The following is a 22,557-nucleotide window of genomic DNA, read 5'->3' on the forward strand; positions in this document are numbered from 1 at the left end:
TACAAAATACAATTGCCAAAATAGGAGGCAAAAAACGAAATCTCTGCTGAACACCTACTAGTTGCAGGGACTTGCTCAGCACAGGTAGTACAAAAAGGTATTACCCGAACCTCCAGGCTGTATCTATAAACAGATAAACCATTCAAAGAAAACATTTTGCAGAAATTAACCTTGTCATGAGGTCCTTCTTTGAGGGGAACTCAAAGTTCTGGCCAACGTGTTAGCCAGGAAGCTATTTGTGCCAAGAAAGTGTTCTGGGCACTGGGAAGCTAAGTGCGATCTGGTTATAAGGTTAGGGATTGAAGACACAGGACTGAGTACCGTTCTATTCGTGTAGGCCGGTGCTCAGGATCCTGAACTCCTATTCAAGCCCCAGCGTCATATTCCTCACTGATAAACCAGCTACATGATACAGTTTTCATGGTCACCGGATCCTCCTTCCTTTACAGAATGGATACGATAACCTGATTTCTTAGAAGATCACGAATGACCAACTCTGTCTCTGCTCCACTCACATGGATTTCCCATCCTCATTCCTTTTCCCCTAGCCCCCAGAGCTGTAGGAAGGGTGTGGGGAAAGTCCGGCGGCAGGGCTGCGGTGCTCAGCAGTCCCTCCAGTGGCTTATACCTCTTGCCGTGCTGCGCATGTCCAAATGCTGCCTCTTGCATGTGGCTGCAGAGCTCTCACCCACTAAGCTCCCTGCTTCCCTTATCCTACTGCAACCACAAAGCCTGGGGATACTTTCAAGATGGAACCTTAATGCTCTTTCCTTTTCTTTCTTCCCCTTGTCTGGTATCCATTTGCAAACAGCGCTCCTGTTGTCTCCAGGTAAGAGGTGTCTTGCCCCCTCTTTTCTACTTCTCGCCAGTGCCATTATTTAGTTTAAGATCAATGTCCTTTGATTTATTTAATGGGAACTGCGGGCTCAAGCTAACCTGACAAGTTCTTCTAAGGACCGAGAGGTTTATTTCCCCACTTGAAGTAGTTGTGAGGAAGGAGACAATTCTTTGAGTATCACTTCTGTCAGCGGATGTGGGTGAAGGCAGAGCCTGTCCTCTCTTGGACCAGGAAGAGAGTTGAAACTTACCAAATAGACAGTGGTTCATAGACTTCTCTTGAGTCTTAATTCAACTGTCATCTCATGTTGTAGGTAGGGCAAGAGAGGGTGAGAGTCAGAGCTGAATCTCCTAATGGGATCATGATGGGATTTGAAAGAAAATATGTTCATCTTGAGGGAACCAGGGGAAAATAATCAGGAGCTGCTGTGAGAACATGAAAAGCAATTTTGAAAGAATCTGGAATTTTACTGATCCTGGAGATCTTCCATCTCATTACAGCCGAGACCTAAATTGCTAGAACTTTGGTTCATTTGTCATTGACCCTTAAAGTCACATGTGCCATGAACACGAAGAAGGATTAGGATATTATGGGTGGTGGGGACAATTATCTGGCTGGAAATAGAAATTTTGGAGAATTTATTTTGGACATATTCTCATGCAGAATCTAGGTTCTGTTGTAGGATGTACACCTTCTCTGAATGTATGCTTGCATCAGTGGAATGAGATCATAAACAACATCCCACTTTGTGAGCAGAGAGGAAAGCATTTCCAGCATATCAGCAATACCCTAACTCTCGGTGCTGGCAGAGTGAGCTATACAAGATGTCTCAATATAACTTAAAATAACACTTTAAATTCATCAGCTCTTTGAACATATAAAAAAATTTAAGAGCATTCAAGAGACAAAACATCTTACAGAATTCACTGGTATTCAAAATTACATGTAGGCTGCACCCTGGTTTTGAGAAGGGGCAATATATATATTAAGGACATTGACCTCCTTGAAGCCTTTAAACAATAACAACAATAAAAATAGGTAACCCCCTACATTTTTTCTTTCTGAAAAAAAAAAGTGATTCCAGCTTCCTTGGCCATTTGCTTCCTCTTTATGCCAACAGGATAAGAACTACCTCTGACCCCGTTTATTCCACTATTCCCCCAGGGTATTGATGACATAGCATTGGGAATTCCTTCTCCACTTCACTTACCTTCTTGCCTGAGAAGGTATTTGGGCTTCTTTGTTCCAACTCTTGCTTCTACCCACCCCCACCACCAACCACACACATATATACACAACAAAGACTGTGATTTAATTTAGGCTTTCTCGTACTTTTAACATACTTGCAAAAATACCAATTGAAGCTAAAATAGGAAAAGAAGGTATCATTTTCTAGATCTTTCAGCCTGTAAACTGTTCATCTAGGAGCCCATGGTTGGACTTAAAATTCACTGGAAATCTCAAATTCTTGTTTGAATTTTCCTGGGTGGACAGGCAAACATGATTAACAATGCCTGGTGGTGAAAGATGGAGAGTAATTATGTTCATTCTGAGATACACCACTAAGTTCAGGGACCCGGGAGTGAGAGCACCAGCTGCATCGCCCCATTTCTTTCTGAGGATACCTGCAGAGCATTCACAGCAATCTATTCTTGTCTGGCCTGGCAAGCTCTTTGTTCCTCCAATATTTGCTTGATCTTTCATCCTATTCATATTCTCTCTCTTTCTCTCTCTCTCCCCACCCCTCCCCCTTTTCTGAGCTCTGAGAGTTTGTTCAGTCAGTCCAAATATAAAAATCACCTATCATTTATTCTCTTCACTTGAAATTCTGAGGAGTTACATAAACAAGCTATCACAATCATTATGGTCTTTTAGATTTGAGACTTGTCACTCTCTCAAGGAATTAATTTCAATGTAAAGGAATGATCATTACAAAAATAGAAAAAGGCAGGAATTACTACCAAACCAAGACACTGAATCAGAGTTGATTTAAAGGCCTGTGAATCAATCACTTAACCGATATATATGGAGTACCTCTGTGGGGCTGTGGGAGATCCAAAGATAGAGGATTGGTATTTGTCAAAGAGATTTTTGCAAAAAGCTAGATGGAAAAACTGACTGTCACCACAGGGGTGGACAGGTCAGTAGGTAGATCAATATCCTGCCAGATGGATATAGTGCCAGACTGATAGCTAGACAAGGGGTTAGACAGGTACATTTATATGTCACTGGAGAGCTCATTATATTGGTATAAAGTTCTTGTGGCACATGTAAAGTATGACATGGGGGCATCGGGAAGGGAGGAGTAGAATAATACTGTCACTGGTAGGATAGCCATTGTGATATGGTGCCAAAATCTACAAGTAGAGGGAAAAAGTAACCTTGCTTTTAAGGAATCTGTAAGTCTTTTTCTGAAGGCTTTTTCTCAGAGTGGCTTGCAGTCTGGCTTCTAGGATCACTGACATCATAGCCAGAACCCTAGGTGTACCCAGATTTACCTTCATAATTAAAGAATAAAAGACTCAGAATCAATGATTAAATAAAGTTAGGCTGCTAGAGGGTATCTGCTTACTTCGAAATAGACAGGACATTGATCCTTGAGAAATAATTTCTTCTGAAAGCTGTCACCAACACTAGCGGGAGGACAGCACCACGGACAGCTCCCAAACATTTTGGGATTGCCTTCTGTGTTTGGTGCCAGAAGCACTGAATGAAACAGCCAGCTAAGGAATCCTCCACATACTTTCTTACCATCTTCATTCAGGACAACTAAGAAAATCCTTATATAAAACAGCCTCTCTGGTAACTTAGACTCTTGGCTTATCGTCTTTCCAGTGAATTCCTTTCCTTGCAACTTCAAGAGCTCGAGTCTCACCCATCCCTACGCTTCACTGGTTCCCAAGTTAGACAGAAAAGAAGACCTCCTTCGCCTCTGACCCAGTTTGTCCTTGAGATTATCCAAGGACTAAAGGATTCCCATAGGACATTCACTGTGTGGATTGAAAGCAATTAAGGAACTGAATAAAAGAATTAATTGCATGTAAGAATGTGGACTTGGAAGAAAAGATGTTTAAATGATCTCCGAAAGAAACAGGCTGCCAAGAGCAATTTTTTAATCAAAGGGGAATAAAAAGATTCAATCTCTATTTCACTCTAATCCAGAAAACATGCCTTCGTGGTGAAGTGGTCTTAAAGTGGACTCACCAGCTGAAGTGGAAAAATTTTCCCACCATTCAACGTGAGAAGGGACCTCTGGTAAATGAACCAAGGGAATGCCTCAAAAAAAAGTAAAGGAAGAGCTTCATTTTGGTTTTGATTGAATGAGTATTTCTGTTCCAGAAGAAATGTGCCTGGGTCCTACAGAAATCCTAGGGATCTTTCATTGGAAAATCAGGAAACCTTTCAGGAAATCTTCCAAGTTTCTCGCTGTGAGGCTAACATTCACTTGTATGGGGTGTAGATATTCCTCCTTTTTCCTCTGTAAAGGGCACAGTCCCAGCGGTGTTGGAAACAGATGTTAACAGGAACCAAGAGATATACCCTTTGAATTAACATGTGGTTCTGAACTCCACAAACTTTGATGTCAAGTAGTTGAACAATCAGGCCCAAGAATTCAAAATTGTTAGACGCTTTTGTTCCCAACTCTCCAATATCTCACCAGATGACTTGGGGACTTCACTAGGTGCTATTTCTTGGAAAGTCTTTGGGTCAGGTTGGTCACCCAGTTATACAATGGAAATAGGAATGCTTATCACAGGACTGCAGGGAACCCTTTCATGGTCTGATGGTCATAAAACGTTCAGCACGTTGTAGAAAGGGACACTAAAAAGTGCCTGAAGTCCCTGCTCTTGAGAGGAGTTTGCTTTGTGCCCATTGCCCATGCCTAATGCGCTGAGCTCTAGACTCCTAGGGAGTGGTGAGCATGCTAAAGCTAGTCTGATTTTGTTTTGTTGCAGAGGTGACAGACAGGAAGCTGACTGTGGAGGAAGAGGAGGCCAAGAGGATAGCAGAAATGGGAAAGCCAGTACTGGGCGAACACCCCAAACTAGAGGTCATCATTGAAGAGTCCTTTGAGTTCAAGGTCAGGCCATAAGTGAGATCTAATTGACTAATAGAGTAATGCGGTGGGAGGTTGAAGTTTTGTTCCAATTTCACCACTGAATATATGAAGTTGAAAGTGAACAAATCACTTACCCACTGTCAGTTTCCCCATTTATAACATGGAACGAATAGTGCTGGCTATTTAGAGCCTAGGAATATTAGAAGGAAACATAACAAATGGAATAAATGGGCTATGAAGCCCCTGTATGTCTTATCACTATTGCTTAACTGTATTTTAAAAACAAAGATTCTAAAATTTACTACTCTGGGGCAAGGTTTATTGGCATCATTACTGTTATGCTCTATTGTATTGCTCTAAGTTCCAATATTCACCATCACAACCAAAGAAAAGGGAAATAGACTGACCCAGAAGATATCATCTAAGGCCATTACCCCCAGACCCATGTGGCTACGCCTGGAATGCAAGACATCTTTTATTCCCTTGAAGCGCCAGACTCCTCAACAGTTCTGAGCATTCTAACCTCATGATTCCAAGTTTTTATCTCCCTGACAGAATACGGTGGACAAACTGATCAAGAAGACAAACCTGGCCACGGTTGTGGGGACCCATTCCTGGAGGGACCAGTTCATGGAGGCCATCACTGTCAGTGCAGGTAAGAGGGTCTCAAGATGGACACTGGCCTTGCTGAGAGAAGCAGGCAACACCAGAGAAGGGAGAACACAGCCCCATCAGCAGCTACCAATTTCTGGGAAGTCCTCTGTGTCCCAGCTGTAGTCCTTGCAGTTGGCCTGTTGTACCAGGTCACTTTGGAGAAGAATCATGGGGTCCCTAGAAGAGCATGACTATCACCAGTTTCAAATTCTGGCTCTGCTGTGTGACCTGGGACAAGTTGCCCTCCCTCCACCTTAATTTCCTCATTCAAGAAGGGAACGATTTTGACCTTTCTCAGCAAAGCAGAATGGTGGAGTCCAGTGCCATTAAACTCATTAAATTCTGGTTTCCATCATTCCTTCCTCTCATTATTTTGGTCCTCCTTTTCTGTAAACTGGGGGACTGTTCTGATTAGACACGTGGGGGTCCAGAGTTTGTAAATTCTCCACATCGGCACTGACAAACCTCTACCCTGGATGATTCCAGACATCTCCTTGGCCATTCACTGACCGGCTCCCTCAGTGGTGACCCACAGCACAGCCAGGGCCCCAGACGAGGGCTCTCCACCACCGCCCATAGTGCCTCCTGGCACCACGGAGACCACCTCATACTGCCCAGCTCCACTGGCCTCGTCTGTTTTCATGAGGCTTTGTTGTCATAGCAACCCACAGGGTCACATCCCTGAGGCCCCGGAGCCAGAGCAGAAGTACCGCCAGGAAGAGAGGCTGGCCTCGGCTGCTGCTGCCCCACGGCTCACGTTGCCTGCCTCAGATCCCCCCAAACCCCCATCTGAGGACCTTACTTTGCCCCTAAGGGGACAATAAACAGATTATAGGCCACATCATCGAACCCTCTCCTTTCTCAAACAAGGGAACTGAGGCTCAGAAATAAAAGGGGATTTACCCCAGCTTACAGATCCTCCTCCTGGCAAAGCTGCAACGGGAACTCAAGCGTCCTAACTCCTGCTCTTTAAAACCCCGGCTTCCACTGATCATGTTAAACATCACGGAGTTTGCCCTGGACAAGCTGCCAGCGGCCTCAGCACGTCCTCTCCTCCCAGACTGCTGAATGGGCAACTCGGGCCCCCATTTCCTGCCAAGGACAATGGGGCCCAGCCCTGCTCTGTCCCACGGGTTAGGGTGGGAGGATGGCACTGGCTCCCTGGTATGCCCACATGATCTGGAATGACAGCGCCCCTCTGGGGACAGATAGCAACCAGAACCACGAGGTTATCGCAGCAGGCATGTCAGGAAAATTAGGGAGGCGCTCCGCCGGTGTCCAGGGAAGAGCAGACACGCAGCTGATTTCGCTTTTCTTCGTCCAGGCAAACCAGGGCAGCCTGCTCCCCCGTCCTCCCTTCTTCATTGCCTCGTCCCTCCTGTGGTCTCCCCCTGTCCTCTCTCTTTCTCCCTTCTCTCCCTATTCCCCTGCCTTCTCCCTCCCACCCTCTCAGGTGCCCTGAATTCACATTGACCAGTGGGGCACCCCACTCAGTTCCCCTTTCCCCACTGTTTTCCGGTGCCCATGCCCTGGCCTACCCCTCTGCTCAGGAGAGAGCTGGAATCTTGTGCCAGCTGAGAATGCTTGCCATGTGGGTTGATTTGACTTTTCCGTGAATGGGGATCTGACCTCACTGCCCTTCCCTGGCCCTGTTTTATCTTGTCTGCAGCAGGGGACGAGGATGAGGATGAGTCAGGGGAGGAGAGGCTGCCATCCTGCTTTGACTATGTCATGCACTTTCTGACGGTCTTCTGGAAGGTGCTGTTTGCCTGTGTGCCCCCCACAGAGTACTGCCATGGCTGGGCCTGCTTCGTTGTGTCCATTCTCATCATTGGCATGCTCACAGCCATAATCGGGGACCTGGCCTCCCACTTCGGCTGCACCATTGGCCTCAAGGACTCAGTCACGGCTGTTGTTTTTGTGGCATTTGGCACCTCTGTGCCAGGTAAGAGTGAGGGGTGCTTGGGTTTGCAAAGAGATTATTACCAGGTCCAAGTGCCTCAGTATCTTCCTTACTATCTCAGATCTGAGCTTAACAGAGCCTCTGCCCCCAAAGAGCCCAAAAGTCAAAGGGATTAATGATAATATTACTAACATTTCTTGAACATTTTTGATGTGTCTGGCACTGTGGATAAACTTTACATGTTTTCCCTCTGTAATGCTCACCAAAGCCCTATGTAATCGGGATCGTCATTATCCCCACATGACAAATGAGAGAACTGAGGCCCACAGAGCTAAGTCAGCTGCCCATGTGAGTGGCCCACTTTTTTAACCCCCACACGCTCTGAAGGCCACAGACAGTGTCATTCAAAGACTACAGGTAATGTTCTCCTCCCACTTCACTCTGGCAGCTGCCGAGACTAAAGATTAGCCCACTTGAGAATGTCACAGTAGAAATGTTCACAAGCATTCTTGGCTTCCTCACTTAGAAGGACACCTGTGAGTACAAACTGTCTCCTGGCGGGACAGGAGAGGAAGCTTAGTGAGCTCTTGTCCTTTCATATGATGAATTACCTACTCTTTTCTTATAAACACCCAAAGACGAACAGGAGCAGGCATGAATTTATTCATTCCTTAGACAAATATGTACTGAGCCTGATGCAGTCTCGTACTAGCTGCTGAGGCTGTCATGGGAGGCGGGCAGGCGCGCTCCCTGCTCGGAGTGGAGCGCAGCAGCTGGTGGCAGAAACTGCACTCAACTCCTGTAATTGAAATCATCTCTGTAAGTTCGACGACAAGAGAGCAGAGGTGCCGTGTAAGCATAGAGCAGGGGCGCCTGGGCTGCGTCGTGGATGGCTCGCAGGAGAGACTAATATAAGCTGGGCTGGAATGACAAGCAGCAGTTAGCAGGCTAAGGGCTGTGTTAGCTCAGGCTCCCGACTGAGTTCAGCTGGGTGTCCGGGATGTCTGAGCCCGAACTCCTGCCAGGGAGCCTCCCTGCAGCCACGGCAAAGAAGAGAGAACATCGTCTGCCACGAGGGTTAGGCCGAATCCCATCAGACAGGACTCCGCTGGCTGGACCCAGGGAAACCCTGACTGGACTAAGAGAATAAATCCCTCTGGAGGGTAACTGAAGTGACAGGACACTCGAGGAAAACCTCACCCCCAAACCCCAGCACAGAGCAGTGGGATTATTTGTCCATTAGTGATGCCAGAGGCTTGGCTCTCACCAGAAATGTGTCAGGGGGTAGGAAATGAGACAGACGATCCATGGAAGGCTTTGTGGAGGCGATACCCTGTGATCTCGGGTCTCCAGGCCTCAAGGGACTGGAACTATCAGAGGGGAAGGGGCAGAACTATCACAGGGGGAAAAGGAACACACGTGGGAAGAAATTGCAGAGGATCAGAGGCGGAAAAGCAAGGTCAGAGTCAAGAAAAGGCAAGAGGTTTTCTCTGGGAGATCTGAGAAAATTGGCAACAAGGAGGCAAGCCAGGACGAGGAGGGAGTTTGGGACACTTCCAAGTCCTTGCAGTTGGTGCAGGGAGCAGCTTGCAGCACTAGGTGCTTGAGAAAGGTTATGCGGTCATGCACTGTGCTGATTTCACGGCTTTGCCCTAAAATCTTTGGGGCGATGATATGCAAAGGGCCCTTCCATGAGGGCTTTAGGGCCAAATGTCTTGTTAACTGCCCATGTGGTCTTGGGTAGATTCCTTGACCCTTCTTTTCCTTACCTGTGAAATCAAAGGGCGGCTAGACGTCCCTGACAGTCCTTCCAATGCCTACAATCCATGCCAACATCTAAAGTCAAACAGCTTGCAGGGCCCTGTGCTCCAAATACTAACTACAGAGGCAGAGCCCTGCCTTCCTTGAGTCCGTACCTCCTGGTTCCCTGGCGTGTCCTCTGCCCCCATAAATCCACCCCCTAACACAATGCCGAGTCTGGGGGCGTTGTGCCATGACTGTTATGTGAGCTAATACCCCGTGTGATGGTTAGAATCAGGCATCTACCCTCAGCAGCTTCCCAGGATGCCAAGGTTCCTTGGGCCAACTCCCCTTCCTGAAAAAAATCATCCAAAGGGAACAGCAAACCCACTGAGTAAATATCAGGACCCGTAGGCCCTTATTCAGACCCCAGCAGCTGAGGAACCTGAAGCCCAGAGAAGTGAGGTGACCTGTCCAAGGCCACGCAGCCTGTTAGTGGCAGAGCCTTGCGTCTCCTTGCTGAGCTCGGCCTGGGGCACCAGCTGCCCTTTTGGACACACCAAAGGGGGGGGGTCCTCCGCGTGTCAGGTTCCCTCCAGCGCCCACCGTCTCTCCCTTTCGCAGACATGTTCGCCAGCAAAGCCGCTGCCATCCAGGATCTGTACTCGGATGCCTCCATCGGCAACGTCACGGGCAGCAACGCCATCAACGTCTTCCTGGGCATCGGCCTGGCCTGGTCCGTGGCCGCCATCTACTGGGCCCTGCAGGGACAGGAGTTCTACGTGTCCGCCGGCACGCTGGCCTTCTCGGTCACCCTCTTCACCATCTTCGCGTTCGTGTGCATCAGCGTGCTCCTGTACCGCCGGCGGCCGCACCTGGGCGGGGAGCTGGGCGGCCCTCGCGGCTGCAAGCTGGCCACCACGTGGCTCTTCGTGAGCCTGTGGCTCCTGTACATCCTCTTCGCCACGCTGGAGGCCTACTGCTACATCAAGGGCTTCTGAGCCGCGGGGCGGGGCCTCCTGCTACACCAGGGGCTTCTGAGCCGCGGGGCGGGGCCTCCTGCTGCATCTGGGGCTTCTGAGCCGCGGGGCGGGGCCTCCTGCTGCATCGGAGGCTTCTGAGCCACGGGGCGGGGCTCCGCAGCACACGCCTCGGACTTCTCCTAAGAGAAGGGCACTTGGCCACCGGGACCTCGCCGGGGGAGCAGCCCGCAGAGGCGGCGTCAGGGCTCGAGCCCCAGGAACCTCACCGACCTAGGCTCCCCGCCCCCGGCAGTGGGACTGAAAGGGCAGAGTCTTAACCAATCAGAGTGGAGGCAACTCCCACTTTACAAAGTATTTAATTCAATACAAACCAACAACAGCCACAAATCCACCTCCACCCCGTCTTCCCACCCGTGTCCCTGACCCATGGCAGAGGCCAGACCCTTCCATCGCCTTCTGGATTATTCCTTTGCTGCTTCTCCTTCCCTGGGGCCAGGGCTTCCGCTGTCTGCCGGTGCGGCACGTCCCCACTCTCTCCTGCAGCTGGCGAGGGTGGAAGTGAGTCCTATCCACACACCCCCTTGCCCCAGGCCGCTTTCCAGTTCTCCTTCCGTAGCCATTACTGCGCTCGCTTTCCCATGAGGTGTCACTCATTGTTCGTTTCGTCTTTTCTTTCTGAAGTCAGTAACAAAGGTGCTGTGAAGGAACTCACGGTGGGAGCGGACAGGGACAGGTAGAGGCACGATGCTCAGCCTCACCCTCTCCCCCTCTCCCTGGGTAACAGCTGTCTCTTGGCTCCAGCGCCGTCCGCCACCCCCCTCCCCCCCCCCCCCCCCGCTTTTCTTCTCAGTGGCAGAGGGATGGCGTTTGGGTGGAAGTGAGTGTGCACACCCACGTGGCGCGCTGAAGAACGGGGGCTGGGGCTGGGGCGGGAGGAGCTGTATATGCTTATGTCCAAATCCAGTTTAAAACAAAAATTCATGGTTCCCTTCCCTGCCGTTTCCAATTTACTCTGTCCGTCTGGCTGTGGCCGTATCTACACGTTTATCCTTCTGCAGGAAGACCCACCCCATGGGAGACAGGGGACAGAAATAGGAATGGTAGGTGATGACAAAGGGCAGCTGGGGAGACAAAGGCATAGATGGCTTCTTCAGTATCTTTGGCTTCCAATCTGAGGCCGAGAAGAGCTGTCCACCTCGTGAGATCTTTAAGGGGAAAGATTATATTTAAAATGTCAGTGCTCTGGGGAAATTTCAGCTTCACCACCCCCTCTCTGTCTAATGTGCCACACGAAGAGGTCTGACTGTATTTCTTGAGGTAATGCAACAACTGAGAGGTTGATAAGAAAACCAGGGGCTCCTTCCACCTCTCCTGGACCCTCAGGTCACGTTTGAAAGCATTTTCACAAAATAGGAACTAGAATTTCTCATCTCTCCCACATTCCTGCTTGTTTTAAACCTCATGAAGCTCTTTTTCCAGCCTGTGGGCTATTTCTTGCCCCAGTAAAGAGGAATCTTAGTTGCTATCACCCCACAGAGCCTGGGTTTATAGAAAAAGAGATTGCCATGGCCTACAGACCTTTTCCCAACAAATTTGGAAGGGACCTGGCTTTAAAACACACACGCTCGTGCGCACGCGCACACACACGAACACACATATGAAATCATCACAAAACTGCCCACAGATCTTAAGGCTTTCTGCATTGACATAAATACATTTTTTAAAGGAAAAAAGAAATTAAAAAACACCTGTTTAATTTTAAACACATTTTTTAAGAAAAAAATAACTAAAAAAGAAACAGTGCTCATGTCATAAGCTATGTTGACAGTTGCCAGTGGAAATGTTGGGTTGGTTTTAAAAAAAAAATAAAAGCTCTACTTATATCTCTCTAAATACAGCTTGCTTCTTCCATGTTTCTTCAGGAAAAGGTCCAGGGGGCCAGCTGGGGTTTCTTCCGGAGCAGATGCCGTTAGGTGGAAGTGTTGTCTCCTATTTGTACCTCCGTCTGCATCCGCATCCTTCAGATGCCAGTGTTCCAGACCTAGTATTTTTAAAGCAAAAAAAAAAAAAAAAAAACTTCAGGGAAATGCCACCTTTCAACAGCTGGACGTTGGGGTGCTGGAGGACAGAAGCAACAGAGCTATGGCGATTAAGGGCACGAGCCTTTTGTATCAGAAAGGCATGGTGGGGCGGGAGCCCAGCCAGGCAAACGGGGCCCTGTGTTTATTACCAATAGGCACATTCGTTCATTCGTTGACTCATCGTTCATGCAACAAGGGGATTTTGAACACCGTCAATGCATTGAGCTACATTCTGTGATACAAGAAAAACCGCAAGCAATTCAGTCCAGAGGGGGAGGTAACTCTTAACCAAGGCTCTTTGGCTACGAGAAACAGAAACCCATTAACCTAGCCCAAGAAGCGGAGGGGGGCAATGCTGCAAAGGCCTGGAGGGAGGGGGCTCTCGTGGAACCCAAGACAGAAGGCACAGCTGGCAACAGGAGGCTGAAAGCCCTAGGAACCAAGCCCACTCTCCCCCTCCCGCTAACGGCATAGTCTCCCCAGTCCTTGTTCCCGTCTCCCCCTCAGACCTGGCCCCTTCCTCTCCCTCCCAAGGTGCTCCCTCTGCTCTGCTTGTCTGACACATGGCCGAGCACGGCCACCAACCCTAACACTATGGCATGACCATACAGCTCCATTCCCACAACTGACTGGGACATCGCTCTTCTCTGAGAGTGAATTCTCAGTGGAGAGAATGTGACCCATCTCCCATCCCCAAAAGGCCATTCCCAAAAGGCAGAATCCTCTGTTGCAGGCTGCGTCATGGTGGCTGGGGTGCCTGTAGATCGATAGCTTTGTCTGAACTCCTGGTCTGAACAACTCAGGTAAGGAGAGGGGTGACATATGTACTATTGCCCTTTCCAGAAAGCCAAGTGGTGGGAAGGAGGCTATGAAGCATGTGGATCACCAAGGTACGAATAAAAATTACAGCTCCGTGTCACCAGTGGTCTGAGAATGCCATGAACGGGTGCCACGGGAAACACTAACTCAGCCTGGAAACTTCGGGAAAAACAGAGAATGTAACATTTAAGTAGGATCTTGAAGGAAGAATCTTCTGGTGAGGGGGCTTGGTAAGAGGGGTAAAACAGGCTATGGTGTCATCCTGGAGTAGTGATGGTTGGCATGGCTGCAGTAGAGAGTTCAAGGGGACACAAAACAACACAAAAAAGGAGGCAAGGAGAAGGGTTTGGCCAACAGGCTCATTTAGTTCTTTGTCAGCCACTAAGATGGAAATGAAAAATGCCCTTTAGCTGGTCACGTGGTGGATGCCAAGTCACGAAACCCATTTGTACTTATCATTCCCCCTTTTGAGTCATTTCTGGGTTATCTAGATGTTAGGCTTTGTCGCGGGAGAAGCTGGGATAAAGCAGAGTGGATGGGGAAGAGGATTGAGAAGAAGAGCGTGGGGACCTGAAGACTGGGTGCTGGTCTGGAGGCCGCCATTCCTTAGTTCTGTGGACCCGGACCGCTCCGTGTCCGCTCTGCATCACTTTCCTGATCTGCAGATAAGCTCTTACATGACCTCAGAGGCCCATGACTTCTATCCTCCGCTCTGGCGTTCTGGAATACGTATGCAAAAGTGACGTGTGCACGTGCATGCTTGTATGCATGCACGTGTACGTGTGTGTGTGTGTGCGTGTGTAACATCAAACCGCCTATCACCCTCACCCGACACAGCGTTGCAGATGTCCTTGCGCAATTTCTTGGCCCCGGGGCCTGTGTATTACTGTGAACAAAGACATTGCCAGCCTTTGCGCATATGTTCGTTTTCAGCACTTTTTCCTGACTGAGCCACACTTTCCCGTTCTCTTGATTCGTTTATTACCTAGGCTAATATTAGCTGCTATAATAAATAAGCCCAGTATCCCAGAGGCTTGGCAAGAAGAAAGTCTGCTCCTCACTCGTGCCATAACCCAGGGAGGATGCTCCCTGGTAGCAGGTAGCTTTCTTCCGCACGATGATTCAGGAGCTCATTTCCTTCTATTTTGCAATTTGGCTGCTCTTCAGCGCCTTGGAGTGTTCTTCATCCAGTGGCAGACAGGAAGAAAATTGGAGAAGGCACATGCACTTCTAACTGCCTCGGCTCTGAAGTGATGCTCACTACTTTTGCTTCTGTTCCATTAGTAAGCGCTAATCACTTTATCCCCCCCAAAGGCAAGGGAGACTGGAAAATACAGACCTGGCTGGGCAGACACTTCCCAGCGTCCACTCTGTTTTACAAAAAAAGGAACTTTTTATGAATGTGTGCCTCCTCCACAGCCCCTCTGTGATTAAAGAGAGATATTTTTAATAGCAATGGCTAAGAGCAATCTGACCTATGTCTATGTGAGGTTTTAGGGGTCATAAAAAGCCTTTTATATGTATGTGTTTGAGTTGGATAAGAACCACACAGGTAGATATTATTCTCATTTTATCACTGAAGTCCTGAGTGGCTAAATAATTGCCAGGAGCACATAGATCTTAGAGGCAGGACACAAACCCAAGTCTTCTGACTCCAAATCTAAGCTCTTCCCAGAATATCATGGCCTCTGATGACAAACACCAGAACAAAGCGTGAGGCCCCCAGGAGGCAGATCTAGCCAGTGAAGGAGCCCCTCGGGAGCAACGAGGGGCCAGGAGGGAAGGCAGAAGAAACCAGCCAGCAACTGGCCCTCTCATCCTCCTTCTGTTCCCTTCTTCTCTCCTTTGTCTCCATCCTTGCTGAGCAAGGAGCTTCTTCTACAGGCAGCTGAATGGACTGATGTTCCAGTAAGAGTCAAACTGGTAGAAATTTCCAAAAGGTAGAAATTCCCAAAGGGTAGAAATTACCCAACGGTAAAGCGATCTGGGTTGAGGAGTCTAACTACCGTTAACAATGAAGAATTACCCGGCCCCAGGGTTGGGGGGCTGATTAAAAAGACATCTTCTTGGGAAAGAGTATCCCAAAAAGATTCCTGGAAAACTGCCCTAGTAGGTAAATCATGTGACATTTATGACATTTGCAGAAAAGAACAGAGGATCAAACTGTCTTTATAAGAAATGAGATTAGCCTTTACTCATAAACTCAAAGGGAATTCATTATTCTTTCTTAAATATCTGGAAAGGAGGTGACCCAAGGGAAACTCTCCTGGTGCCTCAAAATCCTTAGACTCTGATTTCTAGTCTTAGTCCTTTTTGCTTTGTCTCGGGTTCTTCCTGTCCACATCAGTAGAGCTGGTTGTCACTCCTTTTCTCTCCAGTCCCCTTTATTAGAACTTCGGATGACGTGAATGGAGTTACTTCTACATGGTGTGGTAACTATTCACTCTTCTGCTATGATCAACGCCTCTGGCTTGGATCCTCGTTCAATTTCTCTTTCCATGACCATAAGGCAGCAGTTAAAACCTGGTGGCCAGGAAGCTTGATGGTTTGATCAGTGAAGTGTTTTTTTTTTTAATGGAATAATCTTTAATGTCTTGAAACGAAAACATTTTGCGTAAAAATGTGGACTTGGGTTTCTTTGGCCAGATTGTATGGGCATTCTCATGTGGCAACAATCCAACGGAACTGATAAATGGCCACCTCATAGAGACAGGGTTTATGTTCTCAGTTCACTAGAGTCCCTACCCAGCCTACCTCTCTCAGCCACATGACCGACCTGGGCCCTGGAACCATTTGTGAGTGTGACACCTGCTGTGGGGTCAAGGCTTCAGGTACTTCCATTTTGGCTTTTCACATATTGGTGGGTTCCCATTTCTACAATTCTGATGGTAGACTCAGCCAGCATCTCCTCTGGATGAGGCTCTTCACTTGGTGGAATGACTCAGACCTTCCTTCCCATAAAATATGAATGCAGTGCTCCAGTTTTTTAATGACCAGTTCTTTCAGGCAAGGGACTATGAAGTGGCACCCCTAATGAATCCTCACATTCCCCATAGTCCTTCTTTATCTCATCGTGTAGCAACAACCCAACTTACCCCAAGTAATTAGAAGAATCAGCCCACCAGTGCAGTGATCCTCTTCTCTGCTTCTTGGTTTTTTTGGCATAAACTGCCCCAAATGACTAGGGAGCAGGCTCAGCTTCCAAATCATCAGAACCACAACTGTGTTCTCTGGTGGAAACATTTCTCCCTTGGGCATTAGGGCCTCCAAACCTACTGAGCCCAAGGTTGTAGGGACAAAAAACAAAACTCTTCAAGGGGTTTATTAGGCATAATAATGAGAAGGATCACCCACCCCCATCTCCACCTCTTGGTCTCCAGACTTATGTATCTGGGTTAGAGGCAGTCAGCACTATATGCTGATCTCCAGTTTAGAGAATAAGTGCACTCAGTAGGACAGCATCCCAACTTAAGGCATTATCTCCTAGCTGGTGCTGTGTTTGAGCCTACATCAGGTCATTCCAATATGGTATCAAGCCAGCTGCCTTTGAGTAATGGGAAATGTGCTAAGACTAGTGCCTCTGATCAGAGGCAATATTGTGAAAGGTATCATGGCAATGGATAAGGCATGCTGAAGTCCATGAATGGAAATGTTAGCAGAAACCCTAAGGGTACATCCACACCCAGAATTTGTGTCCCTTCCCTATGAAGACTAACTGCTACCTCCTTCATAATGGGCATGATCCAATGTAATCAACCTAATACCAAGTAACTAGCTGATCATTGTGGGATATAGTACCATATCAAGGGCTTATCAGTTACTAGTAGCAGGTTGCCCATTCATCCATGGATGAGCCAGATGAACCTTGTTGATGGGACTCATGTACTCCAGCTCAACCATAGTCTCCATCTTTGTTGCCAAGGCCATTTTATACACGGTTCACTGAACAAGCATCAGAGTGACAAGGGAAAAGGCCAACTAAGATCTTAAGCCCAACTCGTAGCATGAGTCAACTTATCCATCTGATTACTGAGAGCCTCCACCACCATGATCGGTTTTAAGATGGCATTCATATAGAGCACTAGTTATCTTTCAAAGCCTCAGTGATCCAGTCACCCATTATCCACTGCGTACGAGTCAGTGTAGATCCATAGTTGAGGCCAAAGTGGACAATCACATATACTGCCTGATGTTCTGTCCCCTGGGAGGATTTCCACTCACCACAGTCTTTGAGGACTACCCAAGTGGGGCGATACCACGGCGCTGTCCACTTCTGGCTGGTGCTGGAACACCGTGCAGATCCACTCCTGTACTGGGTTTGTGTTTTCCTTCCTTTATTAACTGATTGCAGAGAATTCTCTGTGAAACCATAGTGTGGTTGAAGGATAGGTGTGGACAGTGTTGGAAATTCAGGACCAGCATTACCCTCATGATCTCACTGAACCACCATGGCCACCCTGTGAGAAAGGATTATTATTCCCATTTTACAGATGAAGGAACTGAGACTCAGAGCAGACAAGTGATTTGCCCAGAGTCACCTAAATACTTCTGAGCAGCACCAGAATGTATACTGGAATCCACCTGATTTTAGAAACCAGGCTCTAAACCAATGATTCTCAAAGTGTGGTTCCAGAAGCACGACAACAGCATCACCTGGGAATTTGTAATAAGTGCAAATTCTCAGGCTCCACCCTGACTCCCGACCACTGGGGATGGGTCCCAGCAAACCGTGGTTAACAAGCCTTCCAAGTGAATCTGATGCCTGTTCAGAGGTGACGTCCACTGTTCCAAACCATTATGCTCTACTGTTCCCCCTTCCAATTCTCTCATCATATACATCTCATTACATGCTCAAATACACTGATAGCAATACTACTCTGTAAACACAGCCTCTGTGTCTTTCTGTTGTGTCTCCAATTTTACCTTCAAATGTGCTGGTTGCATAATTCTTCCCACATAAACATCTCAGCATCTCTCATACACCGTTTAAGTGCTTTACTATAACTGCCCTCGTTCAGGTTTGCAAGATATTCTCAGCTTTAAGGTGGTAGCTCTAGTCTAGCAGAAGAGCAAATGTGAACGGTTATACCCAGGCGGGGGTATGTGCTAGGCTGGAGGTAGGAAGCAGCAACATTAGATTCTAAGGCAGCACGTAATGAACAAAGAAGGTGGGGATTTTTTCCAAACAGAAGCAATGCTTGGGTGGAGTTTCAAACATGACCAAGAAGAATAATTGTTGTTGTGGGGATATTTTTGTTTGAATCTTAGTTCTTTTTTTAAAAAATCAAACAAAAAGAAAATCTTTTCACCAGCTCAAAGATCTTAGCTAACTTCCCCCCACCATGATAAATTAAGAAAAGACCTTAAAATAGAGACTCCAATTTTAACCAGTTCCCCCCAGAAAGCTCAGTGCTGTGGCAGAGGTAAGAACAGGGTGGTTTGGGAGCATTGAGGAGAAAGAACTGACAATAGGATGGGGTGAACCAAGTTTTGAAGGGTGAGGGCATCATCAGCCATGAAGACAGATGAGGGCACCCGTTCCAGACAGTTGAACAATGCTGTGGGGAGAAGCGATCGAGAACAGAGAGTGGTTCTTTTGTGAAGATCTGGGTTCAAGTCCTGCTGTCATATGACTAGCGAGTGACCTCGACTATGTCACCTGAGGTGCTCAAGTCTTGTATTTTTCACTCAGTTACATACTTGAGATACTGCTGTCTACTCTAGAGTTTGGGGGGAATAAAACACATAACTGCTGTAATTTATGCATCACACTGCGAGGTAGATTCGTGATTACTTATGTTGATCTTGACACTGCTGTTGTTCCAGGAGGAGACATGCAATGCGAAGGCTTTGAGTAGCAGGTGAGACAGAGCGCTGTCACTTACACGACTTGCAGGGTGTGCGGGATGGGGAGCAGCAGGGTTAACCAGGTCCACGCCAGGGCAGCATGGCGATACCACAACAATGGGATTGTCTGTTTTTGCAGGAAAGTGTGCATGGGAGGAGTGGCTGAAGATCAGGACCAGACCAAGAAGTTTAGCTTCTTGGGCTGAACTGAGGCAAGGGATTTATCCCAGAAGCTATTGTAGTAGTCGCTCTAGTCTGCCGCCGTAAAAAATACCACAGGCCAGTGGCTTAAACAACAGAAATTTATCTTCTCCCGGCTCTATAAGCTAGACACGCATTGTCAAGGTGCCATCAGGGTTGGCTTCTGGTTTGGCTCTCTTCCCTGGCTTGCAAATGACCGCTTTCTCACTGTGTCTCAGTGGCCTTTTCTCTGCACTGACACATTCTCTGGTGTCTTCTCTTCTTCTTTTCTTTTAAGATTTTATTTATTTATTTGACAGAGAAAGAGAGAGAACACAAGCAGGGGGAGCAGGAGAGGGAGAAGTAGGGAGCCTCATGGGGGGCTCCATCCCGGGACTCCGAGATCATGACCTGAGTCGAAGGCAGCTGCCTAACCGACTGAGCCACTCAGGGGCCCCATCTCCTCCTCTTCTTATAAGAACACCAGTCCTATTAGATCAGGGCCCCACCTTTCTGACCTCATGTACCCTTAATTACCTCCCTTAAGGGACCATCTCCAAATATAGTCAGAGTGGAAGTTAGGGCTTCAATACGTGGATGTTGCGGGACACAATTCAGTGTCCGCTTAGAGGGACTTTATTTTTTATTTTTTATTTATTTGTTATTTTTAAATGATTTTTTATTATATTATGTTAGTCACCATACAGCACATCCCCGGTTTCCGATATAAAGTTCGATGATTCATTAGTTGCGTATAACACCCAGAGGGACTTTAGGAAGGAGAGCACCATGATCCAATTTGCCTTTCGCTTAACTCTGCTGTCTTAGCCATCTACATGGTGGGTGGTTGAGGTGGGGAGTGGGTCGAGACCAGAGGCTATTCACAGCTATGGACTCTCGCAGGCGTCAGATGGAATGGTGGCCGTGCGGGTGGAGAGGAGGGCACAGAGAATTAGGAGGGGAACTTACAGGACATGGTGACTGACAGGAAGGACAGGGAGAGAAGGATGGTGAAGGGAGGAGGCACGGAGGGCTCTGGGCTTCCAGGCTTGGGGAGGGGCTGGCTGGTATGCTCAGCATGGATGAGAGGCAGGAGCGGATGATGGGTCCAGTTTTAGGCATCGTGAGTTGTCGGGGCTGGGGGGCACCCCAGGGGAAGCTCCAGGAGCCCAGACTCTGCAGACCTGCCGGGCTGGGGTCTGAGACAGAGACAATCTCAGCAGGAGATCTCAGGTGTGGTCGCCAGTCTCCTGATGATATATTCGGGACTGAAAATAGCCCACACGCTGCTCTGCGAACCTTCTAGTCACAAATGTGAAAACCTCAAACGCCAACAGCCTAGCAGAGACGGGTTAGCCTATTTCTAGTTTGTTTTTCCAGTTTGAGGTGTCTCCTTCCTCCCACCCCTCTTCCTCCACCCCCACCATGCTTATCATCCCCCCTCCCATGCTTTTCCCCTGGGGCCAACCCATCAGCCTCTCTCAGCCACTCTCCTGATCACTTCCTGCCTTTTTTTTTTTTTTTAAGATTTTATTTATTTATTGACAGAGAGGGACAGCCAGCGAGAGAGGGAACACAAGCAGGGGGAGTGGGAGAGGAAGAAGCAGGCTCCCAGCGGAGCAGGGAGCCCGATGCGTTGCTGGATCCCAGGACCCTGGGATCAGGCCCCGAGCCTAAGGCAGATGCTTAAGGACTGAGCCACCCAGGCGCCCCACTTCCTGCCTTTCTTCTCCCTCCCCCTGCAGGCCTCTGCCTCTTGCTTATTTCCCTCCCCTCTAAGCGTGCACATCTCAGCTCTTCATTTTCTTCTTCCTTTCCTGATAATAGGCCCCATCCTGTGGATCCCCTCCAAGGGAGCCCTCCCACACCTGCCCCACTTGCTGAAGGTGTATTTGCCACGGCTTTCTATTGGTCAATAGCCCCTCTTCCCTCGTGGCCCTCAGCCTGTTTGGACCCCTCCCTCTCCACGTGTGTCTCCCCCCTCCCTGAGACACGGGAGCCTTCGAAGCAAGGCCGGCTTACCTGTGCATAGTACAGCACAGAGTCTGGCCGGAAAGAATCTCGGTCTGAGAGGACAAAGGGGACTACCCGAAGCCAAGGGTGGTGGCCCAGTGGCTAAACCACAAAAGCTGATCTTCTGACTCTCAGTCCAAGACTTATCCCGAGACACCTGGGAACGGACACCGCAGGTATCAAGGGCCACACAGGCCCCCAATTCTCAGGTGTCTCGGCCACACAGGCCGCTCTTCTCTCACCTTGGCTGGGCTCTGGCTGCTGCCCCGGGGCCCTCCTCACCGTCTCCCCCCCCCCCCACCACACCCTGCCACCCTCCCTGAGGATAATGCCACAAAGTTTTCCCGCCCTCCAGCAGCCAGCCTGTGCTCCCGCTCTGCTCCCTGGCTGTGTGCCGTCCTGGTCCAGGCTTCCTGGTCCCCAGCAGGCCCCTTCCACGCCCAGTCAAGGGTTTTGAAGGGGCTTGTGTTCAGGGAGGTCAGCTCAACATCCTGGAGTCAGCTCAGCGCAGCCCAGCACGGCTCCGGATCTCGAGAAAGCAGAGTCCCCATCTTGAACAGGGAGGAGGTAGGCCTGTGGGAAAGAATTGCTAAACCCTGGGCGGTGGGGAGGATGGGAAAACTGCAGGGACCAGGGTTTCCACTTGGTGGTTACAGGTCACATCTTTGAAAGGACTCCCCTTGAGGAGATCCAACAGCTTCCACGGTGCCAGCGTTGCAGGGGCTACTGGTGGTAATTTAGACCATGTTTTTATACAGCCCAGAGAGCTGTGTGAGGAGTGAAGATGAGTGGGGCCCCGGGGGTCCTACCGGGCCCTGGGGTAGATGCCCCAAGAACAGACCCATCTGGGGCAGCAGGCCCATTAAGGTTCTCAGATGGCGGGAACCCCTGGTCCTGGGGTTGGAGCTACTGGGGTTCCTTTCTGGGATCAACTTGCCTTGCATCGATCACTAAACCACCATAACAGTATGCTGAGAGGGGACATTTCTATTTCCCCAGAATTCGTGATTAGGTTCCAAAACTAAGGAAAATGTTGTGAAGTATCCCCTATCCTAAAGAGCAACAGTTGGCACCTGATGCCCTCCCCGAGGAGAGCCCGATCCTTGCAGCAGCTCTGCAACTAGCCCTATTCGATTCCCTAGAAGGGTGCAGAAAGCGAGAGGAGGGCAAGAGCCCGAATCACTGCTTTGCTTCCTCTCCTCCTCCCTGCAGCTGGAGAAGCAGGGAGACTCTGGGAGGATTGCTCCTGAAGGTTTAGGCCGGCTGCAGGCCGGACCCCGCATTTTGCTGTCGGCTGTCTGTGATGCAGCAGCCTGGCTGACCAGCCTCCACCATCTACGGCAGCACGGCCGGGAGAGGCCGGGAGAGGCCCAGAGAGGCCCAGAGAGGCGGGGAGAGGCAGGGGAGGTAGAGCCAAGAAGGAGGCCCTGAGGATCAGC

General features: G+C 48.9%; 1 protein-coding gene across 2 annotated transcripts in view; it reads left to right on the forward strand.

Moving 5' to 3' along the window:
• Window positions 1–12,071, forward strand: part of SLC8A3 (solute carrier family 8 member A3) — a 139,172-nt gene extending 127,101 nt beyond the window's left edge. Inside the window, exons 4-8 of one of the 2 annotated variants that reach the window (XM_057318684.1) lie at window positions 812–829; window positions 4,795–4,919; window positions 5,454–5,553; window positions 7,222–7,497; window positions 9,820–12,071. In XM_057318684.1, coding sequence (XP_057174667.1) covers window positions 812–829; window positions 4,795–4,919; window positions 5,454–5,553; window positions 7,222–7,497; window positions 9,820–10,196 — 896 coding nt within the window. In that variant the 3' untranslated portion in view covers window positions 10,197–12,071. The remainder of the gene's footprint in view (window positions 1–811; window positions 830–4,794; window positions 4,920–5,453; window positions 5,554–7,221; window positions 7,498–9,819) is intronic. The other variant, XM_057318685.1, reaches the window with a different exon arrangement.
• The last annotated feature ends 10,486 nt before the right edge of the window (window positions 12,072–22,557 follow it).

The sequence above is a fragment of the Ursus arctos genome, unplaced genomic scaffold (assembly GCF_023065955.2).
Source record: "Ursus arctos isolate Adak ecotype North America unplaced genomic scaffold, UrsArc2.0 scaffold_25, whole genome shotgun sequence".
Lineage (NCBI taxonomy): Eukaryota > Metazoa > Chordata > Mammalia > Carnivora > Ursidae > Ursus > Ursus arctos.